Source organism: Melanotaenia boesemani, chromosome 16 (assembly GCF_017639745.1).
Source record: "Melanotaenia boesemani isolate fMelBoe1 chromosome 16, fMelBoe1.pri, whole genome shotgun sequence".
NCBI classification, from domain to species: Eukaryota; Metazoa; Chordata; class Actinopteri; order Atheriniformes; family Melanotaeniidae; genus Melanotaenia; species Melanotaenia boesemani.
Window position 1 is genome coordinate 9,625,003 of NC_055697.1, and position 13,124 is coordinate 9,638,126.

Consider the following 13,124-nt stretch of genomic DNA (forward strand, 5'->3'; position numbering starts at 1 on the left):
ATGCATGTTATTGTTATGTGGCACACTCAATTAAAATGTTTGAATAGGCTCTTTGCTACATGTACAAGGATGTATTGATTTCAGCGATGGATTAGTTAATACCGTTTTGGCTGCAAGGCTACCACATGTCACAGGAGCTCAGATTTTAAGTAATCGCTCCTTTACAGAATGGAGATTTAATGACAGAAGCAGCACTTTAAGAACAGCCTTTAATTAATCTGGTGTTGTTATAGGTACCAAGAATATAGTGGAACAAGAAATGTAAACTCTGACATTAAAGTATTTGTGGATTATTTTGTATTTATTTAGTGTGCTTATGAATTTGTCACAGGTCTAACTGTGGCAGATCTCGTCATGCCATGGTAGGTATGGTGCAAGAAAACTATTCAATTTTCCCTGTCCTATTCACAAATTGCTTTATGTAATTGTGCACCATGTAAATAGTGTAATACTGTTATGTCTGGCAGGTTTGTGTTTATAATTGGGACTTCAGTGGTTTTGGCTTTCAACTCCATGCAGAGGAGGGGAGTTGGCCGCCTGCAGCTGCTGCGAAAAATCACCTGGAGAACAGTCGTACTTGTGATGCTCGGGTTCTGCTTTCTCAACTACTCTCCGAGAGATGGACCATGTATGTGCAAAATATGCAGAACAAAAAAAATTGTTTACTTTTTTTTAATCTTTACTATATAGTTCTGTATTTTGCACTACATTAAACTGATCACAAAACAGACAGGTCTTGTGCAGCAGTGGAGAACAGATGGAGAATTTTTTTGTGCTGATCCACCTGTTGACATGTAAAATGAAGCTTGTAGACAAATTACTTTTGCTGCTGTTTTAGGGAACATCAAACACAGTTTCTTTCCCTAAATATTTCAGTCATTTCTTCAACAATTAGTTTAGAAATTAATTAGTAATCCTTCCAAGTAAAATATAGATGGTCATACTTTGCTTTATAAAAAAAGATGTTAATCTGACTCTTAGACTGAGTCAGAGTTAACAAAGGAGAGTAATGCTGAAAATCCCTGTTTCACCATCCACTTGGGATGCACAGGGCGCCCTTCACACATTAGCTATCGCTGGTGCTAATGGACTTTCCTGGGTGGATGTCTGTGTAACTGGGTTAACGAAAATATTGTTGTGTGTGCAGTCTCAAAATCCAGCACCAGGGGACGTTTACCAGCAGCAGATTGAGCAAAAACAGCCACTGCAGTAATGGACAATTACAAACAGATAGAGTTACACACTTCAGCTCCATGCAGCTGCTGTCGATGGGCTCTGCTGCTGGAGCTGATCATAACGATGCAGTGACTTTTATCATAAACTGCAGCTTTGCCCTCTGTCTCCAAGGACGGCCTCTGCTTTTCAGTCCCTGGGTTTGATCTAATAAGAGAATGGAGTCACATCAGCTTGATTTGCTAAACCCTTTCAATGTCAGATTGGAGAGAAAAAGGTGTTAAACTTTGTCTGTCACATGAGTCACTTCAAATAAATCTAGCTGTGGTTAAATGTTCATGAAACTGTCAAAAGAGTGTCAAACTGAGACCTTAAAATCAGTTTCCCCTCTGTTTTAAACAGTGTTTTGTTGGTTTAGAAAACTAGCAATAGACAATAATAAGCAATGGCCTCAAAATGATTAATTTGAGAGTGAGTTATAGAAACACATGTTAGAGAAACTGGAGAAATTTGGTTGTTAATTCAACTTAAAACATAGAAATCAATCATTTATGAAATATTCTTTTTTGAAGTGTGAGGATCTTTTTTTTACTGTTTGTGAAAGATAAATGAGATTAAAATTACTACAGATGGTGTGCTTTAAACCTTTGGAGCTGAATTGCCTGAGTTTGTTCTACTTTCTGGAGGATTTTTCAGTTCTGTTGGCATCTGTCACTGAGAGTGCTCAGACATTTGAAGCAGGCAGCAAAGTTTTCACTGACATGATATTAAACATTAAAAGGGGGTGTCATGTTTGCCAAGAAAAAAAAAACAAAACAGAAATTGACCAAACATGTTATGCTGCAGAGCACCTTATTAGTGTAGTTAGGTTACAAGCTCATGATAGGACAGAACAATAAATTATCTTTGTGGGTGTGTAACCTGCAGATTTAACTAAAGTGTCATTAGTAAAAGCTTCCTCTTTTCCTGTGAACGGAGACATTTCCGCCTCTTATTTGATTTGACTGGATCAATGATCAGGATCATATTGTTTTTACAGCACTTTGTGTGACAAAGAGGTTTTCAATTAACTAATGTGTAGATTACCATCAATCTCTCAAACAGCAGCCATTCTGATCCATCCCAATTTGTCGAGACCAACAGATAACTGGGAATCTTTGATTAGACTGCCACATTCTTGACATTTCCATATAGGGCTGATACCACCACCCTGGGCCTCAAGCTGTCTATCACCCTCCTGTAGGACATGGAGGAAGCAGTGGGGCAATGGAGAAGATTCCTAATTGCTTAAATCTGCAGACACAGCTTCCCTATATATTAGCAGGTCAAGCCGGTACAAGTTCAAGTAGTTTTCAAATACTGTATGAGGGTATGTCAGTGTGCACTTCAGTGTTGTGTTTACCCTGCATGTTGCTAACTGTGTTCCAGTGTCCTGGTCCTGGCTTAGGATCCCTGGAGTTCTGCAGCGTCTGGGCTTCACCTATTTTGTTCTGTCTCTCCTTCAGACTTTCTGGGGCCAGAAAGAAATCCCATTGAGAGTGGTGAGCTCTTCTGTCAAGTTCACTTTCATCAGTCATTACACACAAAAAGACACTAAAGAGGTCAAACCTGAGGCAGCACATTTTACTAGACCAAATAATCTAAAGACATGCTAACAGCTCTTCCACTGATGCACCCCCCCCCCCCCCCCCGACACACACACACACACACACACACACACAAGACAAAAATGCTATTAGCATGACATTAAAATGTTGTGAGGATGCTAAAAATCACATCTTCTTAGCATCATCTTACATATTCTTATCGTGTTAGCTGCTGTGCTAACAGCTCCTTAGCATGCTTGGTGGATACATTAAGAAGAAAATAATGCGCTACAATAAATCTGACATATAGAAATAAATACACAAAAAATATTTTTGCTAATTATTTATTTATTTTACAATTTGTTTAAAGTCTCGCCTTTGGTCAGGCTTAAGTGATTGGTTCTTTAAAACATGAAACATCACTTAATTGAATCAGACAGATCAACACTGTTCTCATTAAAGCTGCAAAGAAGAAAATCAAACTCCAGCCAAACAAATTTTTTATGTAAAAAGTGTAAACATGTAAACCTCAATGTCTGCAGCATCACTGGTGGAATCCTGTCCAGGATGTCTTTCTTTACTGGCCACAATGGCTGATTATTATCCTGCTTGAGATTTTGTGGCTGTGCATCACTTTCCTCATGCCCATACCCAACTGTCCCACGTAAGTCCAAACGATGCTCCTATATAACTTCTCAAGTGTAGTCTGCTCATTTACCCATCAACACATGCACATAAAAAAGAACATGTTTCATCCACTTCTGCATGCTAAGATAATTTCTATCGGCTTGCTGCGCAGCAGAGGTGTTACTGTGCACCTTGTGTTGCAGGTGTTATGAACCACTGTGATTTATGGGCCTGTGGTGGAAGCTTCAGACAGTATAATTAGCCAATCTCAGTCTGTCATGTGCAATAAGAGGAGGGGAGGCAGAGGATCTATCTTCCTTGTTTTGTTCTGTTTCTTGCTCCTTGTCCAGTTGTTTTTGTTACCATATCTATGACCCTGCATGGCATCAGATTTACAATATTGTGGTTAAAATAATAGCATGTGCTCACAACTTTATTTTTATTAGTTTTTATTGGAATGTGAGGATTTGTGAGGTGATCCTTCCTATTAGAAGACTTGGATTTCTTTGGCAAAATATGTTTTTATTCCTCTGGTTTTTTTTTTTTGGGGGGGGGGGGGGTTAATCTTTTGTTATGATGATATTTAGAACATAATAATCAGATTTGTTATCAGAGGGTATTTGGGACCTGGTGGAATTGGTGATGACGGCCTTTACCCAGACTGCACTGGAGGTGCAGCAGGATACATTGATCAATGGATCTTTGGAGATAACATGTACAGATACCCCACTTGCAAAGTAAGTGTGTGTTTTATGTACTAGTAGATTGTCTTTATGTACAAAAAAAATGCGGTGGGTAAAGTGCTGGTTTTCTGCTGTGTGTTTTTCCAGGAAATGTATCACACTGTGCAGCCCTTTGACCCTGAGGGGGTTTTGGGTACAATCAACTCCATTGTAATGGGATTTCTGGGGATGCAGGTAAGCTTGATCATTTATTCCCCTATAGGACTCAGAAGGTGGCAAAAGTGTATCTTTGAATTGTGAAATACCAGTTTTATTATCAATTAATATTGATTATAGAATAGTAAGAATAATACGTTTTCATCTATATTGTACTAGAATAACCTAAATGCCTAAACATTGTTGGAGGCTTTCATGCTAAATTACCACCAAAATATCATTTTGACAATAAAATGAAACCAGGTACAAACAAGAATAGTCACCTCAAGGAGCAATACTGTAAAACAAAGAGACTTAAAAAACAAAACAAAAAAAAACTTGATTATTTTACCAATACAAGCAGTATAGGTGCTACAGTTCTGTGAAGAAGTCTTATAATGAGGTGAATACAACTTCAGATGAACAATGACATACAACATGTATTATATAATATATAATTGTAACTAATAAAGTGGCCGGTGAATGGAGTGAACTGTCCCCTATGTGTCATTGTGTAGCCTCTTTTATTCCAACAGATATCACCTTGTCCAGTGCATCCTTTACAGTGGTAGTAATAGAAAATATGCATTTAAATAGCCTTTCCTTTAAAATGTTAAACATTTAACTTTGTGTTTAGTAAATGTGAATTTCCTGCCTCTCTGTAAGAGCACAGCGGTCTTCTTTTGTCAACATAATTTTGTTAGAAAGTGAGTAGAGAGCTTTCCACCTGAGTCTCTAATGGCGATAGTGTCATTTATAGCCATTTGGGCTGTGGGAAGTTGTCATGCAAAGGCAACCACATTGCTTAATTCCCGGTGGGCGGTTAGCTGTGAGCCCTTCAGTCAGCAGGTTTCAGACAACACACCAGGTGTCTGCTGCCCTCTTCTGTGTTTGTCCATGCTAATGTTGTCAGCTGAAACATATTCATCATCACCAAATTAATCAAGAGGCTGCAGATGACTCACATGCCACATCTGGCTGCACGGGATAGGAGAAATATGACCGCCACATCAGGGACACGCCATCGACAGCTACATCCCAGGACTATTTGGTTACCCAAGGCCAAATGCCCAGGCGCACAGGGTGTTGGTGTTTATGTGGTATTTCTCATTAACTGTATAAGTGAATTCAGTTGTCGTGTCTGAGATAATCTCTACTTGTTTTTCCACAGGCAGGGAAGATTATCATTTTCTACAAGAAGAAGAACGTCCACATCCTCTGTCGATACCTTGTGTGGGCCATCATCCTGGTACGTTGCACCATGTGGTAATAAATAAATGTAAAAATTAACTGATCATTTAAAAGCAAGGCAACAAATCTCCTAAAACATTGTCTTACCACTACAACTCATATCTGAGCGGTGTTTTACTCCACATTGCAGGTATAGACACTGCTTTGTGTTTTCCAGCAAATTGGGTATTAGTCATAGCTGCCGAAACCATTCATTAGCAGGACTTAGCAGAGAGCATGTGTGCAATTTCAGTACAATTAAACAACATCCATGTGTGGCTGTGTTTCCGGGAAGACATGGGTATCCAGCTCCTCAGGGGGATACACGCTGTGTCTCATTGCCTCTCTGTGCCTCACATGTGGTTTTAGATTATAAGAATTCAGCATATTATTTACAGTCTTATGCAAGAAGAGCATGATCAGTTCAGGTACTTGTAAGCAAAAAGTCTGGAAACAGACAAAACATGCAGGTTTTCATTAGATAAGAAGTTAATTTATATATAGGATAATAAGTTAAATCTGTTTGGATAAAGTTTTTGAGGTTGTATTAGTTTCTGGGTGGTCTGAAAACACAAAAAGAGCCAAGCTGGACTTTTGTTTCATTTAGAGGGGGACTATGTCCCCCAGGGAGAAGGCAAGTGTTACAGGAGATGACGTGTTTTGCATTTCTAAACCTGTGACAGGAGGCTGTTAGTTGATTCTAACAAGACAAGGAGGCAGCCATGTAGAAAGGCCAGGCTGTGTAGAACTGTGCTCGGCTACTGTTTTGTACATTTATTGTCATGCTGCAGAGATGTAGCTCGTTTGTAAAACAGGGTTGGTGGGAGCCTGTTCACTGTGGAGAGAGACATCCTGAACTGGCGGCCCTGTGACCGGGAGCGATGATGGAGCTGGAGGAGCTGTCTTCATCACCCAGGCTTTGAAATCAAACTGTGCAGGATGAAAAGAAGGGTAGACTCAGACAGAGCAAAAACAAAAAAGAGGCAGGAATACATTGGTCTTGTGTAGTCTTTGTGTATTTCTGTGCTTTTTGTAAAACTTTGGACATCCGGTTGTAGAGTCTAAACTGTTATGTTTAACTGAATATGGTTTATTTATCTGGTCTGTGCTGAAACCAGACTGAAGGTTCTTCATTTAAGGAAGGTTTGACAAGTCAAGAAGCTTTTTATAAAATCTAATATCAGGTGCGATATCCCAGTGGGATTAAAAGTCAACACCATTAATGTTTTTTCAGCTGGTCTATACTATCTAAAAACCATCTTAAAACTTAAGTATGCAAAGAATCAGAATTTAAAACCATGCCAACATCTCTTTTAGGCTCTGTTTTTAAAAACCACACATGTGTAAAATCACAACATTCCTCCTCCCTTCTGTCCCTCCTTGTTGCATCTTAGTAATATACAAGATTTTGAATTTTGCTTTTTACACCAAACCACAGTCCTTGCCTAATCCTAAACAATGTATTTTGGTACCTAAACCTAACCAATTAGTGATAGAGAGCATAAGTAAATAAAAACAACAACAAAAACAACACACACACATATGTATATATATGTGTGTGTGTGTGTGTGTGTGTGTGTGTGTGTGTGTGTGTGTGTGTGTGTGTGTGTGTGTGTGTGTGTGTGTGTGTGTGTGTGTGTGTGTGTGTGACAATACAAGAGACTAGAAGTGTAAACCCTCTGGGGGTTTACAGACATTTTTACTCTGCTGACTGGGTAGATTTAGGCCCAGCAGTTCTTTGACCTAAATGTTAACATGAGCCTAGTAGCACACTGCTGTAACATGCTGATCATTCACATGTATGTTTATCATTCATAATGTGCATAATTAAATGTTGGAGGTTCCTACAGCACAAAGAAAGAGCAGTTTGAATTCCTAAATTTGGATAAAATCCTGCTTATACGCAGAAGAATCAATTGAAATTCTATTGTAAGAATTTAATTTCATTAACCTCAATTCTTAAATGACAAATCTCCTCCATTATGTCTTCTGGTGTTGAATCTTATTGACTGTCATTGTGTAGTGAGTGGCTGGAGGGAGGTGAAATAAATTAGGTCCATTTGGCTTCTCCCAGAGGCACAGAGTGATAAAGTAACATGCGATTTAATGAATAAATATTAGGCTTTATGTTTTTCCACTGTATCTCATGGTGTAGCAGTTAACATGTCAGAGATTACGTGGATCCTTCTCAAGATTAGGATGCTGGAGATGACATATTCAAGATCCTACAGTGCAGTGAGATGGATCAATACAACATAAAATGAAACTGAAATAGGGAATCACAATAAAATAGATTTTCTCACATTGCAGTGGTTGAGAGAGAGATCAGACCATTTTTATTGATGTAAGAAAAGATAAAGACCAAAAACAAAGAAGGAACAGGGCTTATAATCATCTCATGAGCTTCTTACATTCACAGTTGCTTTGGTACTGTAATTTTAGTGGTTAAAACTACTTTTAATTTAGTTTTTTTTTTTTTTCTAAAAACACAGAAAGCAAAATTAGTTCTAGTGATTGGCCTGCTCATGATATTGAATTCACTAATACAATTTCAGCTCACACTGGAGGCCGGAAGCAGAGCTGAGCGGCCTCTTGTTTCAGACATGTGTTCTTGACATTAGCAGGTCTCCTCGGTGAAGCGGGGGGCTCTACACTGCATGCACTCCACCACTGGATCGTTCTTTAGCAGAGCTGATTCGTAAAGAACAAGAGAGGGTTGATACCGTAAGCGACAAGCTGGGTTTCACACTGCAGATTCTCTTACTTTGTGATTTCCAAGTCGCACAGATATTGGGACAGCCATGCATCTTCCTCATAATAAACAACAGCCCCAGTTAATTAAAGCTCAACGATCAGGCTTCAGATGTGTGAGATTGAAATTGAGCGATTGCCCCACATACCAGCCCAATCCCACATCCTGCCGCCTGGATAGCCTGGAGACTCAATCCAGCCCCAGCTAGGCTATTTCCACACCATTGATTCTGTCATCTATACACATGATGGATATCCACCTAACGAGCGTGTTTGGATTTTGATACACTGCCCTGAGTTTCTCTCTGGTACACCAAATGTTTCTTTATGCACCTAAATCACATGTTAATATGAATGAATGAGACAATAAATGATGTAGAATTCATTAGATCATTTCCCTGTATGTTGAGTGAAAAAGACCAAAAAGCTGGGCCTCAACAAGCTTTTTATTTAGCTCTGCATTTTAATGCCTTTCAGCTGGTTGTTTTGGTGTGGATGATAAGATTGGCCTTTGTCGCCTGACTGTGTGCGTGACTTGATACACCTTTTCTCATCTGATCCTCAGATAATCGGTTAATCTGCTGGACTTTCTATCTGTTGCCTCACGTTGTAGTAGCCAAACACAGATTGCTTTATCGCCCTCCATCGATTTGAAATCTGTTTCATTTCCACCCTCAGGGAATCTCTGCAGCCATCCTTTCTAAGTGCACACGAGATGGAGGATTTATACCTGTCAATAAAAACCTTTGGTAAGTGCTTCCTGACCCTCTAAATCCAGCCACTTTTCCTCACAAAAGAAAAGGATGGGCTTCCAACGGGCACAAATCAAGGCTGCAAAAACACGCGTTTGCTTACCTTTAACAGCCTCTATGACTGTAAATAATCACCCAGGCAGTCGGGAGTGTGAGATGGAGCGGTTATACATCCGTCCAACATGATCACTCCTCCAGAAAAATAGAAAATCCTGTATCCTCTTCACCTCAGAAACACTTACTACACTTTTTTCCAGCTTTATGTGCTGGAAGGAGATTAAGCTCTGGGAAAAGTAACTGTATAACCACAGCACAGTTTTTGGATAACAAGACAAAGCCCCTTGATAAATGCTTACAATGATTTAACATTATAAAAGGTGCAATTTCTATCACAGATGTAGATTACTTTCTGACTATGTTCCTCCCCCACATTCCCCCTTTAAAATGATGTGAATCGTTTTAACGTTGCAGCAGGAAGAATACCATTACATCTGTGATGTGTAAGCAAATTTCTCATGATGTTCCTCAGGGGCCCGCACTAACACCATACTCATCCTCCGCTATTACTGTACCTGCCTGGCTTTTATAGGCAGTTTATCATGCACAGGTTATTGAGCTCTTGAGTACGAGTCCCTGCCTGGATGTCTAGAAGTAATTAACTCCCAGCCAAGAGTCCTTTTTTGGCCCCACTTCAGCTGAGATGAAAAAAAAAAAAACTTGCTGCAAAGAGGCTCTGGGAGGCAACCATTTTACATTAGATGATATTTCATCAAACATTCTTGCACTTAGGAACAGACAGGGACATGGCTGGCTGGCATAGATCCACGGGGCACATGCCAGAGATGCACTGCTGATGCTTCAGAGCAAACTGTCCAACAGTTTGCTGGATTGGCTCGAGACCCCAGGGTGTTATTTATCTGCAGCGGTGGATTGATGGACTGAGTGTGTTTACACCCTTGTTCACACCAAACTGAACATTTTGGTGATGCCCACGTAGACTGAGTAAATGTTGCTGTTGTTGTAAAGTGTTACTGATGGTCTGTTTCTGCAGGTCGTTGTCCTATGTGGTGTGTATGGGCTGTTTCTCGTTCCTGCTGCTCGGAGGCATGTACTTTGTCATTGATATCAAAGGCTGGTGGGGTGGACAGCCTTTCATATACCCAGGTACTGTTCATCTATGAGCTAAGCCATTCGGTTTGGCTGAAATCAAAACCTTCACCTGCTTCCTCATGAATATGTTTTATTTTAACATTTTAGCCCTGCTTCAAAAATGATGCCTCTCCAATCTAACCTGTCTGAAATAGCTAATAACACGACTATTACCAAACAATGAGCGTTCAAAGAAAAAAATCTGAACGTGGGAAAGAGTTGATGTCCTTACAGACAACAGTCCTGTATGCTATTATTGTATTTCTATTTGTGGGTTCTTGTTTATAATGTTTTTTTTTTCTTTTGTCTTTTTGTACTACATAGGTAAATTTACAATTTTGCAATAATCTAACATGTTTACATCATCTGCTTTTTCACTGATGTTTATCAACTTGCACAGACCCAGTTAAACCTTATTTACAAGATAAAGAAAAATATATATGTCACAGACTATAAGACTTTAAGAAAACTCCATCCAAGTAGATCTAACTCTTTTCCAACTGTTTTGACTGTTTAAAGGCAATGATTTTTTTTTTCACAACTAACAAGCAACTCCCTGGTCTCTGCACATGTACATGCTTATCACGTGACATGTTTCCAGGTTGTGTTACTGTTCTTAATTTTGTTCTTAAATAGACCTAAGACACCTTTCTGGACAAACAATTTTATATTACAATATAAATGTATTAGTGTAAATATACCAAACACATGACTGGATCTCAGTTTTAACAGGGAGGCTCTGACTGTAATTTCAGTATTAAAAGTGTTAGTTTCACTTTGGGTTTTATCCTTTAGGATTTTAGCCATTTTGCTTTAAACTAATTCTAAATGTATTAAAGACATTCTACAAACAGAAATGATGGTATTGTAGATATTATATAGGACAAGTTTCCTGTTTGTTAATATGCAACTTTAATAAAGGGGGTAAGATGCAATATATAAATTGTAAATTGGAATAGGCTCCAGCTACCCCCCAAATTAGACTAAGTGTTATAGAAAATGGATGGATGGATGGATGGATGGATGGATGGATGGATGGATGGATGGAATTTAAAGTAATAACACATTGCCATGAGTACCTTTTAATGCTGATGTGGAAGAGATCATAAAATACAGTGGTAGGCTGTATTATAACAATGAATCAATGATGCATCAATCGTTTCTAATTAACTGTATTTTAAAACAGTGATTTAAAGTTAAATATATGGATCTTTCCTTTGTTAAACTCCTGTTACCTTGGGAACTAAAGAATGAGGAGAGGAACTATGAACAGATTGGGAAATGAATAGAAGAAATGTGTTGTGTTGTAAAGTTTGTATCGTTGTATCAAGATTTACCTTTGTTTTTGTTCAGTTATTTGCCTCCTCATGGTCAGACTGTAGGAGAAGCTTTACTCAAAACAATTGTTTATTCAGCCCTTTTTAGCCGAAGTAAGGAATGCACAGTTCTGAAAATAGTATCTGAGTGTAAAACGATCAATAATTTGCATTAAAACTGAGAAATCCTTTTCAGTAACCTTCTCTTCTCCTTCTGCAGGGATGAACTCCATCTTTGTGTATGTTGGCCACTCTCTCCTTGGTTTCTACTTCCCTTTCAGCTGGGAAATGCGCTTCCAGGCGAGTCACTGGGAGTTTCTACTACAAAGCCTATGGGGAACTGCTTTGTGGGTGCTCATCGCCTACTTACTGTACAGAAAGAAATTTTTCCTCAAAATATAAGAAGGATAATTTGTCCAACCTTTATTTTCTAGATGCTGTTATTTCGTTTTAACACTGTAAGAAACAATAATAATGATTGCAGGTTTTATAGATTATTCTAACAGCTGGGACTTTGGCTTATTGTTCTTGGCTTTTATGTCCTACCTACTGGTATTAAACAGTATGTTTGAATGAATTCAGTTACCTTTTAGTCTAATTCTTGTCCTAAATCAAACATTTCAGAGAAAGTGCTCAAAGTTTTGGTCCAAAATAAGCTGCAGCACACTGGAAAAGGCTTGAAAAAGCTTCATCCATGAAATCCATTAAGCCAGCAGCCTTGTCTTTAAAGAAGACGTCTGCTAAGCTGTCAGCGTGGGCAGCTCATGATTTATTCGATGCCACTTGTTTTGCACACAGAATAGACTGATTAAATCAAATATACTGAGGTGGTACTTAACAAATTAGGCCAAGTGATTCCACTACACACCAGGCCAGTCATTAAGAGTCCGTTGCCATGGCCACTCCTCTTATCATGTGTGTCTGTGTGTGCCATCTGCTGTCCAAGTCACAGTACTTTAACAAGGGTCAAGATGCACAGTCACAAAGGAGGGAGTTAATGGGACTGACACTTCTTGCACTCATTGTATGAGAAAATCAGGGAAATTACACTAATCCTATTCATCAAACAAGCCCCATTAAAGAGCCCAAGTCATTAAGATGTTTTACATTTTACAAGTTTAACTCTAAAAGCTGCTTACTTACTGGATTAAAGTTTTTTCTGTATTAGATTGTAATATTTCCACTTCATTGACAATGTAGTCCAGTGATATACACATACTGGTCTGATGGATCTATGACAGTATTGAACTGAGGCCAGCGTCCCTCCACATCAAGTCAGGTGATGTGTACATCATGAAATGACCAGTTAATCAAATAAAAAATCCTATTACTCCCTCCTCAGATGTAATAACATTGCATAATGCTGTAGTGGTTTTGTCTTCTGAGCTGAAACTGTTGTTTGAATCCCAGTAGGTGTACCCTGGCCTCTTAAGCAAGACTCAAATCTGTTATAGCTTTTTCAAACGGTTTTGCCAGTAATGGAAATGCATAACTGATACTTCACAAGAGGAAAATGAAATCAATACGGACTCACCACAGAGGTCTAAAGATATTGTTTGAGCATTTGCATGTGTTGATAACATTTTGTGTTATTACAAGTGTTGAGATGATGCTACATTTACAAGGAGTTCAAACATAAGCAGTTCTTAATGAAGATGAAAG

The 13,124-nt window shown here is 38.8% G+C and overlaps 1 protein-coding gene across 3 annotated transcripts in view; it reads left to right on the top strand.

The window, feature by feature from the left end:
* si:dkey-192p21.6 (uncharacterized protein LOC565246 homolog) overlaps positions 1-12,039 on the top strand; it is a 25,854-nt gene extending 13,815 nt beyond the window's left edge. For all 3 annotated transcript variants that reach the window (XM_042010475.1, XM_042010477.1, XM_042010476.1), the window contains 10 exons: positions 332-362; positions 468-628; positions 2,602-2,714; positions 3,302-3,423; positions 4,000-4,123; positions 4,217-4,303; positions 5,436-5,513; positions 8,924-8,994; positions 10,049-10,161; positions 11,683-12,039. In XM_042010475.1, the coding sequence (XP_041866409.1) occupies positions 332-362; positions 468-628; positions 2,602-2,714; positions 3,302-3,423; positions 4,000-4,123; positions 4,217-4,303; positions 5,436-5,513; positions 8,924-8,994; positions 10,049-10,161; positions 11,683-11,864 (1,082 nt within the window). In that variant the 3' untranslated portion in view covers positions 11,865-12,039. The remainder of the gene's footprint in view (positions 1-331; positions 363-467; positions 629-2,601; positions 2,715-3,301; positions 3,424-3,999; positions 4,124-4,216; positions 4,304-5,435; positions 5,514-8,923; positions 8,995-10,048; positions 10,162-11,682) is intronic.
* The last annotated feature ends 1,085 nt before the right edge of the window (positions 12,040-13,124 follow it).